This window comes from Alligator mississippiensis, chromosome 1 (assembly GCF_030867095.1).
Source record: "Alligator mississippiensis isolate rAllMis1 chromosome 1, rAllMis1, whole genome shotgun sequence".
NCBI classification, from domain to species: Eukaryota; Metazoa; Chordata; order Crocodylia; family Alligatoridae; genus Alligator; species Alligator mississippiensis.
This window is the reverse complement of record NC_081824.1, coordinates 146,779,195-146,802,410: the sequence shown is the minus strand read 5'-3', so window position 1 is coordinate 146,802,410 and position 23,216 is coordinate 146,779,195. Positions and strand designations below refer to the sequence as shown.

The following is a 23,216-nucleotide window of genomic DNA, read 5'->3' as shown; positions in this document are numbered from 1 at the left end:
TCCTGGGGTGTATGGCTGTATGGAACTGTATTCATGCAGTATAGAGCTGGGGAAATGCATCCATATGCCCCCAGCTCCATGCCACTGCCTGGTGGCATGGAGCTTTGGCTGGTTGGCAGTGTCAGTCATCCAGCAGTGTGGAGTTGAGGGCTCTGGTAGCTTATGGGAATATCATTGGGCTGAATGCAGTGGTTCTATTTGACCCCTGTGGCCTTTGGCGATGCAGTGGGAGACCTAGGTCTTAGGGCCTCCTCTCATCTCTTACTTCCCAGCAAAGTTCTCCAGAAGCCAAGCCATGGGTCAGATATTGCTAAAAGCACTCTCTAGTCCTCCTCCTGAACTGTTCCATTGGGACTGGAAGGAAAACAAACCAGAGAAAAAAGTGTTAAGCAAAATGAATGTTATCCTGGAAGGGAGGGGACCCTGGTTTCAGCTGTTACTCCTACTGGCTTTTTTGTACCTTGCATTCACTGAACGAGAAGCAGTGAGATAGCTCCTCTCACACTGAGAATAGAGGCCTGGGCTGAAAACTAGGGTCTGTTCCCTTCCAGAGCTGTGCCTGTTTCACTGAAACACACTCTTAGGGTAATCACCCTTCCCTAATTTGGTGAGACAGTCCCTAAATTTAAAGACCAAGTCCCTGTCCTGGGCTGAATGACTCTAGGACAGCATATGTCCTGGATTCCCCTGGACACAGTTAACTATTGTCCCAGTATCATGTGCAGGGATCTGGATTTTCTGTTCACCATGGAAAAATGCAGGAAACCACAGGCTTCCTCTTGCAGGCTGGGGGGAGGGGGGGTGCGGAGTGGGACGCAGGGGGCGCTATGTGCATGGGTGCATGCACACACAGGCAGGGGGGCCTGCAGGTAAGTTTATGGGGAGAGGAGAAGGCATGGGGGGCAGATTGAGGGCTGGAAGGAGGGATGGAGGGAGTGGGGCGAGATTGCAGGCTGGATGCGCTGTGGGGGGCAGTGGCCGAGCTGACTATACACGTTCCCAGGGAGGGGAGCTTTGGGCGCGGAGGGGGGCGGGACATGTGTCCCTCCAGAGTTGTGTATGGGGCAGCAGGGGCCAATGCGGGCTGCCCAGTGCAGGTTCGGGGATCCCCACCCTGCTTCCCTCCCCCCTTGGGATCTCCATGGCCCAGTGGGCAGGACCCAGAGCAGGAAGGCAGAGCAGAACTGAGAGTCTTGGTGCTGCTGCCACTGGAAGCCCCACCATACCAGCTGCACTGCCATAGCAAGGGGTCCTCTGCCTGCCCAGGGGGATGGCAGGGGCAGTGGCAGCGGCATGGAGTTGTGCCCCTCGCTGCTGCTGGTTAAGAAGAGAGTGCCTCACTATGGCGGCACGGGTGGTGTGGGTATCCTGGTGTGGGGGGATTCAGGCATATGCCCCACTTTTCCATTTTCAAAAGGTGGTCACCCTACACACTGCCTTCTTGCTTTCAGTGCTCCTGGCCCCATAGATCTTCCCCGTCCTTTTCCTTCTGTTTCAAACAGATACTCATTGTGTCTTTTCCCCCCCTCTGAGTACATTTAGGGAGCATGTGCAGAATTAGACATGTACTTGGGCAATCAGGACATGGTTTTAATCCTCCAAATCAAGAATAAACTTTTAAGCCTCTTTTGCACTCTCTCTAAAAGCACAGGATTAGAAAGGTGTGACAACAGGAATAAATAGGAGACAACATTTTAAGAACATTTTTTAGCATGCAAATTAAGCACTTACCTCTTCAGTCCCCTTTTGGTTTTATTCATTATTAATAAGTGGGACCAACTTTATAACAACATAAAAGAGCTGACACTACTAATAGTGTTCCCCCGTGCTCCTCTGTTCATATTGGCACTATATATGTTGTGCAATATCCAGGTCTTGGATTCTGATCTAACCAAATACTTTATTGCACATGTGATTTTGAGACAGTGAGCAGTTGTCCCATTGAAGTCAGAAGGAATGCTTACATATTTAGATTTATAGGTGTGCTTTAGGACCTTATTGATTTGGAGACTATTAATCATGTAGTACCAGTTATACCCTGAATAAAAGAAACATGTGAAAATCTTAGCTGAATACCGATTATAATAATATGCCCAAATGGAGTGTTTCCAGTAAATATAAAAGTAGGTCATTTTTAATCGCTGTTATATGCAGTAACCCATGTAGACATATTAGTCATATTTCAGTTAGTAATCACACTATTTTAACATCCAAGTGCTTTGTGTGTGAAATGATCTTTGTAGTTTAGATCATTTGCAGTTTAGTCTGCAAAACTGCATCATTTGTGGTTTTAGATCTTTGCAGTTTAGTCTGCATTGTTAAACTTGTTCGGGCAGGATTTTTGTTTATTTTTATATGCTGGATGACAAAATACTATGCTTTTTGTTTCAAAACTTAAATGTTTCCATTTCTAAAGCATTAAATGAAAAAGGAATATAAGGTTCTATGTTAGCTTTAAAAACAGCCTGATTCACAAAATATTACAGCTGTTACTTTATGAGAGTTTCCATCTTAGACTTTCATCCTCTTTTCTCTGCAGACCCAGGTGGTTTCTTTCATAGAAACCATTTATAAGTACCCTAGGCTTCTTTGATTAGATACGGATGCTTATCTTTAGTTTTTTTTATAAAAGGGATTTCATATAGTACAAATTATTTTTGTATACATAGCATATGAAAATTTAAGAGTTTATTCAGACATGGTAGCATCCATATATAATACAGAACATATAGGCAAACAGATGGATATAGTAGAGCAGTCTCAGGTATACTAGAACTTTAGGGAAGTCATTCAGAAAGGTAGAAGTTGGATTTAAAGGAATTGGAGGAAGCAAAATAGCTCATAAAGAAAAGAGAGGATTTAAAATCAGATGTGAAGAGGGTCTGCTTGATAGTCCAGTGTCTGGTGCATTGTGAAGTCAGTGAAAATATTGTTGAATTATTACAAAATATGTAAGGTAGTAAAAATAAACCAATTATACATGTTCAAAAATGGAAAAAAAAGAGTTTATTAAATTGTCTAAAGAGTAGGAGGAGATAAAACTAGAAAAAAGGACAAAGAGTAGATTTTAAAGACTTTTTAAAAGAGTAGAAGGGGCATTTTATAATGAGTACTGAAACCAGCAGGAAGTTATTAAAAATTTCTGAAGACTGGGTTTCAGGAAAGGGTGAGATTAAATTTTTCTGTTTCCAGGTGTGAGTTTAGAGAGCCTACTGCATTTTGGACATATTGCCATTTGGAGATATGTAGTAGTAATAAATAACATGTTGCAAAACCCAAGGCAGGAGTGCTGGCTCCGTATTCAAGTACACTTCTGTAATAGTTGTGAAATCAGTATCCCAGTGCACTCGAGGGCATCCTAGGAAATAAAAATAAGGGAATGAGGGCTATTCTAGTCTGTTTTAAGGTTGGAGGGCCATCTTGCTCTTGCTGTTTGGGGCATTCAGCTTATATTTCTAAAGTTAAGAGTTATTGTAACTCCATTTGCAGGTCATTTTTATGGCGATGCAGAATATTCATTGACTAAATTCTGGAGTATTTCCTACTTATACACCAGTTCTTGTAAAGAGTAGAAGATTCCTGGCAGTCAAGCACTGATTACGGGAAATGACCCAAAGGTTTCTGTGATGTATCCAGACAAATCAAGAATGTGTATTGGAGGTGGGGGGAGGAGGGGGCAGGATACAACTGTTTCATTTTAATTCCCTGGAGATTGAGGATTCAGAGCCAACAAGGAAGTTAAGGTTTGCCAGCACTGCTGGTAGCAAATCAAGGAGTTAAAGATAGATAGATTGTTTAATTATTTAAAGATATGAAGCCAAATTCACTTATGGAATTAATGAAGTCTATGGAAATTATACCCACTTATGCCAGGGCTGAATTTGGTTCATTGTTCCATGGTATATTGTCCCTTGTATAATCTGTATTATGTGTTTTAAATCTGTAGAGTTGATGAACTTCATAATATTTTACTACTTTTTCGTCTCTTTTTGCAATCTTTTGTAAGTTCTGTTTTTAATTCCCAACAAAAACAAATCTTAATATTGAAATCTGCTAAAATATCTCCTGCTTTTAAAAATTTGAATACATTTAGTTAGTTTAATTTGAACATGTTTAGATTATGGAGGTTAGTCTTGCATAGATTATAAATTTACTGGTGAGTGTTAACTCCCAAGAGAGGTCAAAATGCCATCTTATATTTACATAACTGACTCATGTAGTGTTTGAGATGGAAGATGAAATTTTCAAGCCCAGGGCTTGGCAGCATGATACTTCCTTGTAGTAAACAGATTGATGCTAATACCTAGAGCTCTTTTTCCCTTAATACTTTTAAAATCTTGACAAGAGGGCACAAACTATGGTTTGAACCTCCCTAGAAGGCAGGTGTTCAAACATTCTCACTGTCAGCAGCTGAGAACACTAATCCTTTGCAGTTGCTAGAGCTAATTAGGGGTTCTCTAACAGCTACATGCTTATTATATTGTCTTATCTCTCATGATCTATTGCTAAGGAACCACATGTGTTCCCTTGGGTTAGGTACAAACAGTTAAAAAGCCCAAGGCTGAATCAATTCAGTCTTTGTAGGTTAGTCTAAGATGCAGATATTAAATTGATACAAGAAAGTGAACAGACATTTGCCTTTGATCAGGAAATGCAGCCACATGCCTACAGTGGCTCAGGCCAGAAGCTGGGGGGAGCTAGAGCACAGCTCTCTGGCTACGTGTTCACTTCCTCTTCCTGCTGTCCCCAGGTCTCTGGGATTTGCAGTCCAGAATTACACCAGCAGGACTCTGCAGGGTTGCTCACCACTTTCTCTTCCTGCTTCTAGGTACCTCTGGGATTTGTAGTCCACAGGTGTAGTGAGCAGTAAGTTTGAGCTGGGGAAGGGGTGTTTAACCCTCTCCCTGGCCCCAAATCCGAGCCGGGATTTGCCTGTGGGGGGCAGTTCCCCCCTTGCAGATTGGGCTGCATCCCCAGCTGGGCTAATCCCCCCTTTATTAGCCAGCTCTCACTGCTCCAGCTAGGGAGCAGAGGGGTGGGGCCAGCCCTGCTCCGAGGAGCAGATAGCCCAGCCCAGCAAAGCATGCTGGGAGATTGTGATTCAACTTGAACCAGGAAGGGGTCTGGGGCAGAAGGTTCATAAATTGGTTTCACCCAAATCAGTTAAGTCTGATATTACATTCAACCAAGTGTATCTTAAACTAGTTTCAACCATTTTGAAACTGGTTTATGTGCACTGAGCTTCTGTTCTGTTACAGGCTTAAACCAGTTTCTGATCACTTAAACTGGTTTATGTGTAATTTCTGTCCCTAGCTTTAATGACTTTACTAAGTTTCTGTCCTCAAGATACCAGTTGCTATTAACAGGAGTAACTGTCTTTCCCTGCTCTCAGCTTCATTAGTAGAGGCTGTTAGTCAGGCTGCAGTGGTACCTGTTTTCTGCAGACCATGTAAGGAGTACGGTGTAGAGTTGCTCATAACAGATGTTTTCCTCTAGAAATATATGTATGTTTAGGGAAGAGCACAGTACTGGAAGAGGGTTTGGAGGGAGTGGTTCTTAAATCTTCATGTGAAAAACCAGAAGAGTACAATGTGTGGCAAACCTGTTGTGAATAGGTCCATGATGTTCCTACAGAGTGAACGCTGTATATGTAATGAAGTTTCATGTGCAAATTTGAGCTATTTGGAAAATATGTATTTGTAGATTTTGTTTCAGTGGATTCAGTTTCTCAGTACTTGAAGTTCTATTATATAACACTAATTTCTAATATTACAGGGATCAGCTTTTAGCACTCAGCAGCCTGAAGCTTATAATCTCTTCATGACCTCGGCAATTGGTGATGGTATTAAACTGTGGGACTTAAGAACATTAAGGTAAGGCCAGATTCATTGTTTGAACTTTTTATTTCAAAGTACTCCTATTCAGACTCTCTGTAATTGATGGGGCAACTGAAATTAAATTAATTAGCATATGTAAAATGTTTTTGAGGAGATAAGCAGTATATGTATGTGATAATTCTTATGAGTAAAAGAGGTAGTATGCAATAACTATACAGGCAGTCCTTGGACTTACAACACAATTGGTTCCTGAAAATCACGTCTTAAGTCAAAACATTGTAACTTAGAGCCAATTTTCTCAAAAGAAACAATATTATAAATGGGGGTTGGTTCCTGAACCAAGGCCCGATACCCTGTTTTCACTAAAAATGCCCCCAAATTTTGTACTAGATCAATTATAGATGAATAATATAGCTACATTAATATATTTCTATTGTAAATAGCAATCATATTGATTTGGAAGGACTTCTTTGAGATGACTTTGCTGGACTTTTTGAAAGGCTCTTGGTTGGATTTTTGAAGGGTTCTTGGCTGGAGTCTTCTCAGGAGTCTTGGCTGCAGGTTTTTCTGGAGTCTTATTTGCTTTCTTAAAGTAAGTATCCAAGGAAGTTTGTACAGATGTTCTCCAGGGAGATGACTGATGCAGTGAACTTGTTTGCTGGTGTGGCATCGCATCAGATCAAGCGTTGTAAAGTTGAAACCGGGTGTCAATTTATAAACGTTGTAAGTGCGAAACATTGTAACTCAAAACGTAAGTCAAGGACTGCCTGTACATACCTAGGCAGCATGTTTCTTTAAAGTTATGCAAAACCTGATACCTTCTTCCATGTCAAAAGTATTTTTTGACTAAAGTCAATCTCAGTGGAAAGATAGTAGTATAAAAATGATGTTATGGAGTGTGAAAGCAGGTCTGCTTGGTTTTTGGTTGTAGCTGTGCTGGTCTAAGGATATAGGCAGGCAAAGTTCTTTGAGTAGATGTGATATCTTTTATTAGACCAACTGAGTGGTTGGAAAAGAGGTCTTAGCAAGCTTTCAACTTCAAACACCCTTCACCTGGTATAAGAAGTCTGCTGTTTTGAGACTCTGAGGAAGGAAGTCTACAATATTTAGATTCTTTATTTTTTGGGATAATCTCAGTTTGAGAATGTTGACAGCTTACATAAAGCAAGAGCTGTATTTTAACTTTTGTCTGGTCAGGAAAAAAACACTGAAGCAGAAGCTAATAAACAGTCAACAATTGTCAACCATTGCTTCATGTTCACTACTTATTCTACCTACAAAAGGATGCACCGTACTGACCCATAACAGAGTTATAACAGATCCAAAATGTCATCCAGTATTTAAAGTAGAAAAACAGTTTTATGTAACTAAATTATTATAAATCATGTATAAAGTGCCATAAATATACATGGTGCTTTGTGACACCCAGAATAAAACACTACCCCTCTTCTAAGAGGATATACTCTAACATTGTAACAGAAAATCTAACAATCTAACAGAAGGAGGGAAGAAAGGGCAAAGGGTGACAGCTGTTTAGGAAAGAGAAGATTTGGGAAGATATTTATTGAGGAAGCAAAGATAGGGAGTCTTTCTCAAAGTAAAGATTTACTGAGAACTGGTTTGAAAGCCTGAAGTGCTTTAGCTTTAATTGTTATTTTTGGGCTTCTTGTATATATTTTTTATTAAATGTAATATGTTATGGTTTGGCCATTAGTTCCTTTTTCTTTTTGATTAGGAAACACTTGATGATGTTTTCACTTTTTTGTAAAAATGTGTTAAGCCTAGAGGGAGGTGTATAAGTTCTTGCCAAAATATGGTACTTTATTACCTGCCCCAAACGTCAAAAAACAAAGAAACTGGAGACTTCTGGGGTTTGAATCTATTATGTTCTTATGTTTTTGCAATAAGGTGATCCAACTGCTATTCTAGAAGAGTAATGAGAAAATTGAGAACTTCTCACAGATCACTTATCTGACTGTTCCTTTAAATATTAACATAAGCAGAGCAAGTGAATGGTAAAGTAGTTGAAAGTGTAAAGCTGGGTAATCAATTAAATGCATATGTCTTGGGGAAGGAGAATAATTTATTTATGTGCTTGCTTCTTATTTAGCTTGGCAGGGTTAGTGCATTTTAATGTCTATTTCATTCAGATGGCTAAATTAAATTAAAGCAGGCTCTTTGTAGTCTATATTTAAAGTGTGTATGTGTGTGTACTTATATGTGTGTATGTATGTGTCTATATATAAATATGTAATACAGTAACCTGGTAGTGGTCACTGCTAGTGACCATTGTAGTAAAGAAAAAAAATGGTCTGTGAATCCCTGTCTTTTCACTAGTTTACGACTTTCCAAAAAGTTATCCTGGCTCTGCCCAAAGGTAAAATTTACTTAATATATTCTCGAGTCCCCACAAGGAAGAAAATAGTTCACTCTTTCCTAATATGTCCACCAGGTGTTTTTCACATACTTAATTTGAAAAATGGCTGTGTGTGGAAAGTTCTGATTTAGCTTGGAAAAAGTCTATATTCAGGTGTTGGAGCACTGAAGTGCTACACAGTTGGAAAATTTGTGGTTTTGTGTTCATAAAACCCATCCAGTACAATCCAGTCTACTTTTTTGCATTGTCAGGTACTTCAGTTATTGCCAACCAATCCTATCCTGGACCAGTTCCTTTAATTTGTTCAAGTTGTTGATCTGTAAAGTTACTGCTTCAGGCATTATCATGCTGGGCCCTCTGGGTCAACTTCTCTGTTTTGCTTTGGGGTTTTTCAAAACAGGGATTTTTTAAGGGACCGTTTTCTGATATTTTCAAAACATGGCTAAGGTAAGTCTACCTTCTCATTTGTACTATTTATGCAGCTGTGGATAACTGTCTTCACCAAGATCTCAATATTTTTTATTTTGTCAGACCATTTTGCTTTGAATATCTGGTGTAGGCATTCACCCTGAAAACTGTTTAACTTCTGTTTAAGAGACTTGTTGCCCTTCCATGACTTTGACCCATGCTGGAAAATGTTTAGTATGCGTTGCTTCTAAAAATTTGTATGTGAATACTGATGGTTATTGGACTTCACTACTGGGAGAAACTTCCAAAAAGCAGTGTTTGCCTTAACAACTTGAGTCTTTATATTATAAATTCATTCTCCAGATTTAGGAAAGATCCTGTCCTGTTAAGGAAACTTACCAAGAGTTCTCAAGGCTTCTCTTTCTTGAGTGATAGAGTTGTAGAAAGTTTCATTTGTTTTTGCAAACTCTATTGTTTGACTCACTGACTATAATACCTAAATGTCTTGCAGTTCACATTAGATTATTGATCATTTGCTACATTTTATTTGTCAATGTATTCAGGAGACAAATATCATCAGCAAAATACTGATGTGCAAGCATGGTGGCTGTTCATAGAGTTCCAGTATCCAGATTAGAGTTCTATATCATGACAAAGTCAGTGCCACACCAAACACTTCAGGGGAAAGAGGGGACAGACTCTCTAATTCCAATGGTAACATTGAACCTGTCACGGATTTCAGTATTGACGTGATGGAGAGGCATGTGTGCTACCAGTGACCTTGAGAGTGATCTGGAGTTTTATATGCCTAGTAGGGGTCATCTATCATGGCAAGGTCAGGAGCAAAGTTTCTAGACTAACAGGGATCCAAAAACAAAAATTACTACCAGTGGAGCAGGTGCATGGAGAAAGAATACTTTCAATGGCTGCAAAGGTGGATGAAGTCTGCAGTAGAACAGAAACCTTCAGTTGCCTAGGTTTTCCTTGCTGTCAGATTAAGGTTTACTTCTCACAGAGTTTCATGCCAATGCTGATGCACAGTGACATCCTTATGTTAAACAAAAACATGTGCAGGAATCTTCCATCAACAGCAAGTCTTATGGTGATGGGTGAGTGGCAACAGAGGCAGATTACCAAAAGCTCCTAGTCAAGGACCTACATGGAGGCAATGACTGTGTGATGGTCATTTTGTACTTAGAATTGAGCAGATATGCAATTCAGCAGCTGCAGTCATGACTTAGTAGGTCTTCTTAGGATCTGCTCTGCTTACCCCATAAATGGGGGGAGGGGCTAGAAAAGGTGCTGTAAACGTGATCTGTCTCATTTCATTTGACTTGAAAACTGTATCCATTGGGATCTATCTACAGTCTAAATCACATAATGAAGTTTGACACCTGGAATGTCTGTATCCCAGTGGACAGCCCTAACAGGGCCAGATTAAAGCAATCCATAGTATTGGTTTTGCTATCAAGACCAAGGTTGTTACTCAGATGCCAGAATGGCTGGTTGGCATCAAGCCTCTCATGACCATTTGTCTTCTGCTAATCAGCAAACAACATGTAACAGTCAACAGTGCATATGCCCTGACTCCTGATGTAGAAGATGAAACAAAGGAAGAATTATATTCTAAACTTGGCCAAATCCTATCACCTGTCACCAAACAGAAAAGATAATTCTACTTGGTGATTTCAGTGCTAGAGTGGACAGGGACTCTGAGCTATGGAAAGGGTAGAGAAAGTTAATTCCAATGGAATTCCCCTCCTGAGCAAGCATTCAGGACATGATCTCATCATTATAAACTCCCTATTCCATAGAAGCAAAAAATGGAAGACATCATGGGTGCTCTCCTGCTTAAAAGACTGGCACTTGATTGACTTTGTTATAGTATGTGCCCGGGACTAGTGCAATATATCACCAATGCTATAAGCAGCTGAGATGACTGCTGGACTGATCTTCTTCTGATACATTCTATCATGTTCATTCGTATCCCCCCAAAATGGCATAAGCAAAAGAAGCAACCAAGGAGGTTTAATATTGAGTGCTTAAAAGACCCTGCTAAAACAATCATCTCCAGCACTCTCTTAGTGAGAAATTCTTCAACCACCCTGATGATCATCCTAGTGACTGGAGAGATGCCAGAATTGTAACCATATTCAACAAAGGAGATAGATTGGATTGCTGCAGTTACTGTGGCACTGTACTCTTGTCCTTATCTGGGAAGATCCCTGCCTGCATTCTCCTCGGTAGACTCACTGAGGAGATTCTACCTGAGTCTCCATGTGGTTTCAAAATACTGAAAGGTATAATAGACATGATCTTTGTTGCTTGACAGCTTCAGAAGTGCCATGAACAACATAGAGCTCTTTACATGGCCTTCATTGACCTGACTAAAGCCTTTGATTCAATCAAGAGAGAGGCCCAATGATCAGACTTCTTCATGATGACATGACAACAACTCTCCTGAGCAATGGCTTGGAAAAGATCCCCTTCACTGTTATAGCTGGAGTCAAGCAAGGATGCATGACTGCAGCAACACTTTCTCATCTGTATCACAGCTATTCTGCATCTCATGGATAAGTCCTGGGGCCAGTTTTGTTCAATATCTTCATTAATGATCTGGAAGATGGGATGGAGTGCTCCCTCAGCAAGTCTGCAGATGACACCAAGCTGGGGCGAGTAGTAAATATTCTGGAAGGTAGGGCTAGCTTTCAGAATGACCTATATGAATTGGAGGATTGGGCCAAAAGAAATCTCATGAGGTTCAATAAGGATAAGTGCAAAGTCCTGCTCTTAAGATGGAAGAATCCCTTGACTGCTACAGATTTGGGACCAAATGGCTTAGCAGCAGCTCTGCAGAAAAGGATGTGGGGATTATAGAATGAGTCAACAGTGTGCTCTTGTTGTGAAGTAGGCTGACAGCATACTGGGCTGCATTAGTAGGAACAGAGCCATTGCTTGGGGGAGGCAAATTGAGGCGACTACCCTGGGCCCCATGCTTTGAGGGGCCTTGCAGATAGTGCCACACAGGCCCTGCAAGCTGCTCCGTGTGCCAGCCACTCGCCATCCTCCCCCCCCCACCCCCGCACCCCACAACCTGAAGTGCTCTGGGCCCTGCACACCTCTAGGGTCAGCTCTGAGTAGGAATGTTGCCAGCAGATCGAGGGAAATAATTATTCCTCTCTATTTGGTACTAGTGAGGCCACAGCTGGAGTACTGTGTCCAGTTTTGGGCCCCGCACTACAGAAAGGATGTGGAAAAATTGGAGAAAGTTCAGTGGAGGGCAATGAAAATGGTTTGGGGGCTGGGGCACATGACATATGAGGAGCAGCTGAGGGAACTGGGCTTATTTAGTTTGGACAAGAGAAGACCCAGGGGAGAGGGGAGGGAGATTTGATAGCTTGAATTACCTGAAGAGTGGTTCCAAATAGGATGGAGCTACACCAGGGCTGGGCAAAATATGGCCTGCGGGCCAGATGCAGCCTGCTAGGCCATTCTATCTGGTTCATGGGGGTCCTAAAAAATGTAGAAAATTTATATTTATCTGCCCTTGGTTCCTGTCAAAAATGACACGAACCAAGGGCAGTAGGACCCAGGGAAAACCCAGCGGGCTCCCAAAACAGCAGGGCTTGCCTGGCCCCACCCCCCCCAGCCAGAAGCCCCAGCAGGGGCTTCTGGCTTGGGGCCACGTGGCTGCCCTGGCGCTGGCACCTCAGATAAGGGGGAAGGGCAGGGGAGGACCCCGGGCAGGGAAGGAGCCCGGGGAAAAGTGACCCAGAGAAAAGTTGAGTGTAGGGGTGGAAAAGTGGCCCCTCACCCGCCCCATGGCCAGCGCCCCATGATGCAGCCACTCGCAGCCCGCATGGAGCTGCCTGTGCCTTCTCCGGACAGCCCTGTGGGCTGCAAGCGGCTGCAGCAGGGAGCACTGGCCACAGGGTGGGCAAGGGGCCGCTTTCCCCCCCACCCTCATGCTCAGCTTTTCCCCAGGCTCCTTTGCAGCGCGGAGAAAAGCGGCCCCTGCCCCACCCCATGGCTGGCACCGCACGTTGCAGCTGCTCACAGCCTGCAGGGCTGTCCTGAGCAGGCACAGGCAGCCCCACATAGCCTGTGAGCAGATGCAGCGTGGGGCGCTGGCCACAGGGCAGCCAAAGGGCTGCTGTCCCTACCCTCTGCGCTCAGCATCATCTTGTAAGCCAGCCCCACTGCCAGCCTGGGCCCTGCACCAGCTCTGGGCTTGCCCATTGGGGCTGCACGTGGCAACAGCAGCTGCGGCCACCCCGCTTGCCACATCGGTCAGTGTTTGCCACTGCCACCTGTGGGCTGCCCAGCGCATGAGCTCCGGGCGGCCAGCAGCAGCCAACACTGCCCAGCGCAGCAAGCAGTGAGGCCGCAGCTGCTGCCAAAGACGGGCGAGTCTGGAACCGGCACGGAGCCTAGGCTGGCACCGGGGCTGGGTTATAAGCTGGTGCTGAGTCTGGGGGGTGGGGAGTGGCCCCTCACGTGCCCTGTGGCTGGTGCCCCACTCTGTAGATGCTTGCAGCCCACGCGGCTTGCAGCCTGTGCCTGCTCCAGACAGCCCTGAGTGGGCTGTGAGTGCCTGCAGCAGGGAGCATGAGCCATGGGGCGGGTGAGGGGCTGCTTTTCCCTGTGCTCAGCACTTGCTTCTTCCCTGCTGAAGTCAGGGGCTGTGTGCTGCCCCCAACCTGTACCGTGGGGCTGGGGGCACTGGGAGTGAGTAGGTGCAGGAGCCAGCAGGAACATGAGGCCTGCAGCGGTGTTCCAGGGCCAGTGCCAGCAGGGCTCAGAGCAGGGTGGTAGGAACGCAGCGTCCCAGCTGGTGGGGGCTCTATGGAGCTGGGCCAGCTCCCCCCTCTCTCTGCTGGTGCAGCCTAGCCCAGCCCAGCTCCACAGACCCCTGCCAGCCTGTGCCCCGCTTTGGGCCCCACTGGTGCTGGCCCTGAGACATGGGTCCCAAGGCTTTGGGACATTGGTCCCAAGATGGTGACCGGGGGTGGGGCACCTGTCAAGGGACGGGGCTACCCATGCAGCCCTTGACAGCCTGCCAAAACTGGGTAAGCGGCCCTTTGCCTGAAATAATTGCCCACCCTGAGCTATACTGTTCTTAGTGGTGCCAGATGACAGAACAAAGAGCAGTGGTCTAAAGTTGCAGCAAGGGAAGTTTAGGTTAGATATGAGGAAAAGCTCTCTCACTTGGAAGGTGGTGAGGCACTGGAACAGGTTATGCAGAGAGGTGGTTAAATCTCCATCCTTGGAGGTTCTCAAAAATGAGTAAGTACTCATTTAAGATTGGGTTTTAGTTCTTTTGTTGAATGCAGGTCACTATGTGCCTTTATTATTTTGAAGAGAACTGCATTACGTTTCTCTAAATCTTTCTTAAAAATTAAATTTTTCTCGTATAGAGATCTGAGAGGAACATCTAGCTCCATAGGTGATTTTGGGAAAGGAAGTTGCTGAATCTGCCTTTTAAATCACTTCTGGAACTGAAACAGATTTAAGGGTCTTACAGCTTATTCAGACTGGATACATCATTCAATCCCAGTCCATGGCTGTTCCTCACCAACCACTTTCAAAAGAGTTGCATGTTGAACTAGACAGTTATTACTTTAACTCAGTACAATAGAACTAGTGCCTTGAAAGTAAGAAAATGGTTTTTAATGGCCCTTTCTTCCTTATTCCATAAAAGAAAGGAAGATGGCAATCTGTAATAGATTTCTGCTCTCTCACTGTATACCTATGAGTCATCAGATTTCACTTGTTAACTCTTGCTTCTATGTTATTCACTCTGGATCTCTTGGACTGGTTAATTACTCTCAATTTATAGGATGCATACTTTGATTCATGATGCTGGGAAATTGCTTTCACTTCAAAGCACTACCTTTTGGCTTGTCAGCTGCATCAAAGTTGCAAAATGGTTATGGGTAGCATCAACTCATTTCCACTGATGCAGGTTACATTCGTACTCCACCTCAGCAATTGATTATTTCAAAGAAAGTCAGGTCTCCAAATTTTAACATTTGTAATCGTTTTCCTTGCTAGTTCCTTCTCATTGAAAGTGAACTGGTTGGTGAGGAACAGGCAGGAGAGGTTCAAATTTGCTCAGGGAATTTTGTGACTTCATTGAGTTATGCACCTTCCTGGGGGAGGGAATAGCATCTAAAATCCATGTAGGTGACCTGACATGCTACTTATTCATCAAAAATTAGCTGTGCAAATGCTGCCTACTCATCTCAAAATGAAGTTGAATTCAGGCCCTAAGTTCTGCAAACTGTTTGTGATAGGCTTAGATATTTAATAGCATATCCTACAAGCTTTATAATGATGAGAAGCAGCCAGTTTATCGTATCATATGGTTACTAGATATTTGTTGTGCAAACCCTGGCAAAGCTGTCCCCAAAGAGGGCATACTTAAGGTCCTGGCAGGCATTACATGTATTGCATGATTAGCATGTTATGATGCCTTAAAATGAACATGGGGCTTGTGTCTCACATTAAGCATGTAACATCCAAAAGGAGCTGGATTCACCACCTATTGCTACTTATCAAACCAAAAAACCCCATAGAAACAACCGATGTTAAAGGAACACTTGGGATAAGTATATATTGTGGATGTAAACTTGTACACATGTACTGTGTTATTCTGTTGCCTCTCACTGTTGCCTGTCACTAGGGTTTGAACACTGCAAGGTTAATAGGTGGCATAGCAAAGTTCTAGGTAGACTTTGTAGCTATTGACTATACTTAGATTCTTAGAAATTATATTAAGGATAGGTTTTTTGGGAGTGGTTATGGTTGTCATTGCATGTGCAATTCTGTTTGGGATAGAAATGTTTTATTGAAAAAGAAGCTCAACATTAGACAAGGAAAAGAAAAAGGAAGTGATGCTATAGTTTTCCATGAGTAAAGAAAAGTGGAACTAACGTGAAATATATAAACTCCACAGTGGCAAAACAGGATTAATGGGAGCCTGAGAGGTTAATTTGCTCTCCTGACTTCACCTGGAACTGTCTTATAACTGAGTTACTGGGCATGCCTATGGTCGCAGTGCACCCTCAAGATAAAGTTGCTTTTGGGGGTTCACTGTGTGGCATGCATGAGTGTTCTCCCAAAATAGGTTTCATCTTGTGGTGTTTGGTCTCCAATTGTAGCTATTGCAGAACTGTGTTCAGTTCTATTGTCCTCATAATTGTATTTGATATAAACGTAATTTTTATGTACCTTTATATTTCAGCTAAGGTTATGTTAGTAAGATGGTGATTAAATTGGACAACCAACAACCATTCACACTTAGGACCTCAGGAGGTCATTTAATCTGGTGGCTCTCAAACATTTTTGTACCAGGACACGTTTGTAAACATCGATGGCCAGTCCTGACCCAGTAAATAGTTTAAGTAGAAAACAGCTCCCTGTCCCCAGGCTCCAGTCACCCAGTGTGTAGGGCAGGGGGTGGGTGTGTGGGTGTGGGGCATGGCGGGACATGTGTCCCCTCAGGGTTTATGCACCCACAGCAGGCATGGGACTACAGCCTTTCTGGACTGGCATAGGCAGAAGATGTCTCTGTGACCCAGTGGGAGCGAATTGGTGCGGGAGGGCAGAGTGGGGTGGCAACACTCATTTCTGCCACTTCTGCCAGAACTCCCACACCAGCCGTGCTACCGGAAGTCTGAAGATAATGGACAGAGTGGGGGGGCTGTGCTGCCCTCATCTTCTCCCGCCGGCAGCTGCTTGTGCACTGGGCTGCAGCTCTGGCCTGCCACCATGGCTTGGCCACCACTGCCACTCCCCGCAGGCCACAGTTCTACCCCAGAAAGCAGTTAGGGTGGTGGGAAGTATGACCTGTGCCGCCCCTCCCCCCAACATGTCATCTATGCTCCTCCTCTCCCCTAGTCCCATAAGCTTACCTGTGGGGAGCTGCAGGAGCTGCTTTCCATGTTCCTGGCTGCCATGTGCATGTGTGTATGCCCACATGTACGTGATGCTCCCTACCTGATCACCCTCCACCCTCTCACTGCAGCTGCAAGCAGCTGCATGCAGGCTAGAACTCTAGCAGGTGGTATTCCACACTAACTTTCTCCATGAAGAAGGGGATTATAATTTATTTCATAACCCAAAAGCAGGGGCCACTTCAGGTCTGCAGAAATTCCTCACTGCAGTCTAGTGTAAGGGTAGAGAAACTGAGGTGCTGGGATAGGGAATTATCTCAGAGCAGTCTCTGTTTGATCCTTGGGGCAAGTGGCAGCATAGCGGGAAGAAACTCAGCTCTGGGGGTTCCCAGCAGACTAAATGCTTTTGCGCCACTTTAATGGTGTTGATGTTTGCATGCCTCGGTGGCATATTGAGCGTTAATTTCAGCCGCTGTAGGAAATTTGGCGGCGTAACGCACCATAAATTACTTGGGATGCAGGTAACTAAAACTTCTTCAGGCACCGGGCTCCGTGCAGCTTGGGGGCTCTGCAGGAAGCCCTGGAGGCAGACTCCGCCCAAGAAAAGTGGCAAACCTGATCTCGGCCCCCCCCCCCCCCCACTGGAGCCTGCCTGCCTGAGCTGTGTTGGGGCCTGATGTTTCCCTCCGTGGCTGCGGTGCCCCCCCCCCAGGAATGCCTGAGCTAAATGCCTGCAGGCTGGTGCCACCCGGGGGGGGGGGGGGGGCGCCACTGCTGCGGAGGGAAGCACCACAGTCCTCCCCTCATCCCAGGGACTACTATGCCCACTGGCAGCTCGCCCTTCCCTCCCTGCCAGACAGGCAGGTAAGTCAGCAGGGTCTGTGCATTACATGGGGGTTTAATCAGCCTTAAATTGAAGTGATGTTTTTTAAAACCCACCACTTCAATTTAGGACCTCCATTTCATCCACACATGCCCTAAAGGAATTGAAGAGAAAAAAGTGGTACGTGGTACTGAGAAGTGGCATTGGCAGGACTGCCTCTGTTTTGGACTTTTTTGTGTGGGGTTGGAATTTGGTGGACAGTTAGTATCCCGGTGAGGGTGGGATAAAATGGGACTTAAGCAGAAAGCTCAGTCATGGAGGAAGAAGACTGCTACATGGCCTGGAGTGTCATTTGGCATGGAATCACCAAAATGAGGGCAAAATCTTATGGCACTACACCCAGCCCTGAAGGGGGTTTGCTGGGTGATGAATCTCCCTTCTTATTTCTAACTTGTTTTGCCGTCTTAAACAGTAAACTGTTGAGGACAGTGACCTTATCTAAAGCTCCAAGCATACTTTTGTTACCATGCCAGTAATAAAAAGCCCAATCAGTTTTCCTTGGTCCACTCATGGAGAGAAGAATTTGTCACGACAGACTGACTGTTTAAGATACACAGGGTTTTGTGAGTCATTATATAATGCCTGTAGCAGTCCTTTCTGCTGGAAAGGAGTCAGAAATTGGAACACTAGCGAGACCTCTGCATCTAAGAGGTAGCTGGTGTGAAACATCTGCCCCTGGAACACTGTTAAGCCTGAGGGGTTTTCAACTTGGCTGGATTCAGGAACAAGACTTATGATGTCTTCTGATGTATATCTTAAAAGAACAATTGTTTACGTATGTGCATGTGGCAGAAAAACATCTTAGAAGTCACTGAAAGATACCATATAATATCCTTTGAGTGCTTGTCCCTGTGCACATTGTGCTCGAGGTGCAGCTGTACTTCATTCCCTTACTTTGGACAGTTTTGGTTACCAAGTACCTCTATTCTTTTCTACTTTCTCAGCTTGAGATGGAACTTTCTGTTGTCTGGGTATAGTCCTTTCTTGTTATGTCTGACAGTTTTGTAGGTTAGGTCTCTTTACAAGTTCTCTTTTTGCTATTAGTCATTTTAGTTTCCTTTGCTGCTAGTTGGTGGTTTTCATTTTCTTTGTTTGCTTGTACAAATAAATCCATACTTATTCAGGACCTAATTGCTGTGCCACATTCCTGATATTAAAAGAGCTTTAGCCTTTTGTTCACCAATAACCAAGCCCTTCAGGCCATTTCCTCTACTCATTATAGCCATAGTAGGTACAGTGATCTCCATCCAGACGTTCTCAAAAAGTGAATCTGTGATTGTGTGAGGATGGGCTAGGAAACGTCCAAGGTCTGTTTCCTTGTGGTGGCTAGGGCCTGGAGATCTCTTTGCACCTTTTGTCAATATTGCCTCATTACCAAAGGCTCTTGGATTCTGTTAATGAGGCCCATTTTATCCTCTTACTGTGAAGCCCAAGAAGAGTCCGAATGCAAGCACACTGTGCCAGTGCTGCTGCACAAAAGTCTCTGAGCTTGATCGCATGAGGCACATGCAGGTTTCTCAGATTTTAGTTCATAATGATCCCTGAGGTTATTTGGGGTCCAAATCTGCTCCAAAAATGCCTGTTGATGTTGATAGGCGTTCTGGTACACATGAAATCCAGGACTGAGCCCAATAAATTCTAGGGAAATATAGATGTCTTGCATTTCAAAGAGGTATTCTTTATTAAACGTCAGTGATTGCTCCTGCCTTCAAAAGTGGTCTGTGCTTGCTTTTTTGAATGATGGATAAGCACCACTAGGTCTGTCTCATCACAAAATAATGGAATTTTTTTTAGGGCGTCTTTCAGCAGGCTGAGGGACATCAACTTGTTATTCAGCATGTCCCAGCTGGCACACGGTGTAAATCTCTAAAACAGAGAAACCTGGTTTAACAATTTGGGGCCCATTGCAGGGCGTTGTTCTTGCTGAAATAAATGTCTTGTGTCATTGCCTGTTGACGTGAATGGAGACATTTGTTAGCGGCAAAGAAATAAAAAATTGTCAAAGTTACTTTTTCAAATTTGTCCCAGATACTAGCATCAGTATTAAAAAGGATTTTAAAAGAAAAAAAAATAGCTTTTTCAAAGGCTGAAATGCATAGGTTTGTTTTCTTTTCTTTCTTCCTTTTTAAAATTTTTTTGAAGGAAAATATTGAGCAGATATAATAGCATCTGTAATAAAAGAAGTTCACAACAAAGTAACACCATCCATACTATGGATATAGAAATCTGCCTTTATGTAAAGTGCATTTTTAAAATTTGATTTGATTATGAATGCATAATTAGAATATATAAATATTTTTAGCAGTTGGGAGTGGTGTTTTGTTTGTTTTTATTGCCCTGGTTTACTTTATTGTTGCATATTATTTAATTTTATCTATATTTTCCTTGTATTATCATCTATTGTGCTCTCTTTTAATTATGTTTAAACTGGTAGAATATGTGATTGTATTTTATGCTCTTAGCACAACTCATACTTTATATAATTTTATTATTATATACCATTTTATTGTCCATTTTTAGTGAAAGCTGTAAACAAACTACTGCTGCTACATAGGAGCAGATCTATATTGAAAATAAAATGCTCAAACACTACTCATTCCTTGTTAATTGCTACTTATTTTTATAAGGATGACAAAATAACCCAGGGTTACTAAGACTGTTTATGTCAGGAATCTACTTGCAGTTCAACAGTCTTCTAATCCAGAAATATTAAATCCTTTTTTAAATAAACCACCTTTGTATAAAAAAAGTTATGTTTATGTACAAAAACAGTTAATTTGCTCTGCATGATCAGCTATAATTTTATCTACTCATACTCTGAGATTGGAAAGCCAAGAACCTCAGCACCTGCATGTTTGCTTCTTTTTATCTTTAAGTTAACCAGACATTGGATAAAAAATAGAAATAATCTTGGCAGAAGGGACAAACCAGGAGACCATCATAATCACTATGCTTCAGCAACAGGCTTGCTCTTGCTTTCTCTCTCTTTCTTGCCACATGAATCTTGATTTTTTTGCCACAGTGACACAGTTATGACAGAGGAATGGAGAATGCATCCATCTATTCTAGTGTATAGCCTACTGGTAAGGATGCTGTCCTCAAGGAATCACACCCCACAGTTCATTAGAATTACACTGCCCTGTAAAACATTTGATAGGAAGAAAGGCATTGAGCAAATCTTGGATGCATTCAGTCCCACAGTGAAGAACAAACCACCTCTGAACTATGTTTAAAAAAAAAAAGGAATCCTATAAAAATGGAAGCCTGGCCATAGTATTAGAGAAAAATATAAGAGTATCTCACATGGAGAGAAAAATTAGGAAGGCCAAAATTATTCAGAAATAAAATTAGGAAGACCAAGTCATGATTTGAAATGCACCTGGCATAGGACATGAAAGGCAATGAAAAGGGGTTCTATATGTATTTCAAAAGCAAGAGGAAAACCAAAGAAACCATAGATCCCTTAAAGAATGCAGAAGGTAATCTAATTACAAATGATGCAGAGAAGGCAGAAGTATTTAATGCATTTTTACTTCAGTCTTTACAAATAGGAGCAGCTAGCAGATGACAAGCTCAGGTGGCAGCAAAGATGGGGAAGGAGACAAACAGCCTAGAACAGCAGAAGAACCCATTAGAGATTACTCAGAGAAACTAGATGCTTTCAAGTCAGCAGGGCCAGATGGGATGCAACCTAGGGTACTGAAGGAATTGGCTGAGGTAATTTCAGAGCTATTGGGTATTCTCTTTGAGAATTTTTGGAATTCAGGTGAGATCCTAAATGATGAAAAAAGGTCAAATATATGGCACATCTATAAGAAAGGGAAGAAGGAGGATCTGGGAGATTACAGACCAGTCAGCCTGTCTTCAGTACCTTGATAGGTCATGGAGAAGGTTCTCAAAGATCCTACGGTGAAGCACCTAGTGAAGAACAAGGTAATCAGGAACAGCCAGTATGGATTCACCAAGAGCAAGTCATGCCTGAACAACCTAATTTCTTTCTATGATAAGGTGACAGGTTCTGTAGATGTGGTAGACCTTGACTTTAGTAAGGTTTATGACATTTGTCTCTCATGATAGTCTTATTGGGCTCAGCCTTAGTGAAGCTGCAGCTGGAGTACTGCATCCAATTCTGGGCTCCACACTTTAAAAAGAATGTGGAAAAGCTTGATAGAGCCCAGAGGAGAGCTGTGTGTGTGATGAGAGGTCAAGAGAACAGGCCTTATGAGGAGAGGCTGAGAAGAATGGGACTTTTCAGCATGGAGAAGCGAAGGCTCTGGGGTGACGTGGTGGTAGCCTGTAAGTATATAAGGGGTCTGCATCAGGAACTGGGAGAACATGTGTTCAGTAGAGCACCCCATGGGAAGATGAAGACTAATGGTTACAAACTGCTGAAAGACTGTTTTAGGCTGGACAAAAGGAAAAACTTCTTTACTGTCTGAGTCTCCAGAGTCTGGAATAGACTTCCCCCAGAAGTAGTGCAAGCACCTACTCTGGATACCTTTAAGAAATGCTTGGATGCTTATCTTGCTGGGTGATCTCAGCTGAGTTCCTGCCCTTTGGGCAGGGGGCTAGACCTGATGATTTCATGAGGTCCCTTCCACCCCCAGTGCCAATGAAATCTATGAAATCTGTTTGGCACTGGTGAGGCCTCACTTGGAGTACTGTGCTCAGTTTTGGCCCCCACACTTCAAGAAGGACATGGACAGATTGGAAAGAGTCCAGTGGATAGCAGCAAAAATTATTAGGGACCAGAGAAGCAAGACTTATGAAGTAGGGCTGGGAGAACTAGGAATATTTAGTCTGGAAAAGAGAAGACTGAGAGCAGATTTGATGATAGCCTTCAAATACCTGAAGGATGATTATAGAGGGGATGGAGATGGGATTTTCTCTGTGGCCTTAAAAGACAGGACTAGGGCTATCAGCAGGGGAAATCTAGTTTGGAGATTTGGAGGAACTTTCTGACTATGCAGGTGTCAAGCACTGGAGCCTGCTACCCAGAAAAACTGTGAAACTACAAGTTTTCTAGGGCAGGTTGGATAGACACTGCTGGGAGGGTTTAGTCAGGGACAACCTAGCCTTGAGCCGGAGGCTGCACTAGAAGAACCTGTGAAGTTCCTTCAAAACCTACTTTCCTTTGATCCTATGACAGTATTCTATATTAATCTGAATTCTGTGAAAGGCCATGGATCTGTACAGAGTGTGAGGAGAGAGAAGAGCCCCAGAGTAGTAAAATGGCCCCACCTGTATTGCAAAGAACTCCGCAGGGCTCCTTCTTCACCCGCTGTTTCAGGAGGGGAGGGGGAGGTAGCCAAAACTCCAGGATAAAAGGAGACGCTGGGCAGGCAAAAGGGGGACACAGGAAACCGGAAGTGACTGACTAAGGCAGCAAGATGGCAGGGAGAGCCGGAGATGCAGAGGAAGCAAGGGAGACTGGGCTTAAGGAAAGCAACTCTGTGAAGGGAGCTGCCAGGGGAGAAAACCCTGAAGGAAACCCAGGAGAGAAGTTAGAAGGTACCATAAAGACCCTAATAGCAAGACTGAAGAAAAAAGGTACTGCAAAGTTGGGAATATAAGGGAAGAAGAAATGCCAGTTTGTTTTTGTTCTCCTTTTTGTTAGGGTGAGAGGAAAGTCTCCCCAGACAGTGCGTTTGCAACTGTCAGGACAATAGGCAAGGAAAAGGACTGGCTAGGATTAATGGCAGGTCTGTGCCAGGTTCCAGCAAGGTGAAATACAACCAGGCTCATCGGGGATATTGATTGGCCAGATCTAGAGACCCAAGGAGCATTTGTACTGCTCAAAGGCAGATTGCAGA

At 43.4% G+C, this 23,216-nt stretch overlaps 1 protein-coding gene across 5 annotated transcripts in view; it reads left to right on the top strand.

Moving 5' to 3' along the window:
* Positions 1-23,216, top strand: part of WDR27 (WD repeat domain 27) — a 261,844-nt gene that overhangs the window by 110,940 nt on the left and 127,688 nt on the right. For all 5 annotated transcript variants that reach the window (XR_009455736.1, XR_009455738.1, XM_059715159.1 and 2 more), the window contains exon 22: positions 5,776-5,873. Coding sequence is in view for 3 of the 5 variants with exons in the window: in XM_059715159.1 (XP_059571142.1) it covers positions 5,776-5,873 (98 nt within the window). In the remaining 2 variants the exon portion in view is untranslated. The remainder of the gene's footprint in view (positions 1-5,775; positions 5,874-23,216) is intronic.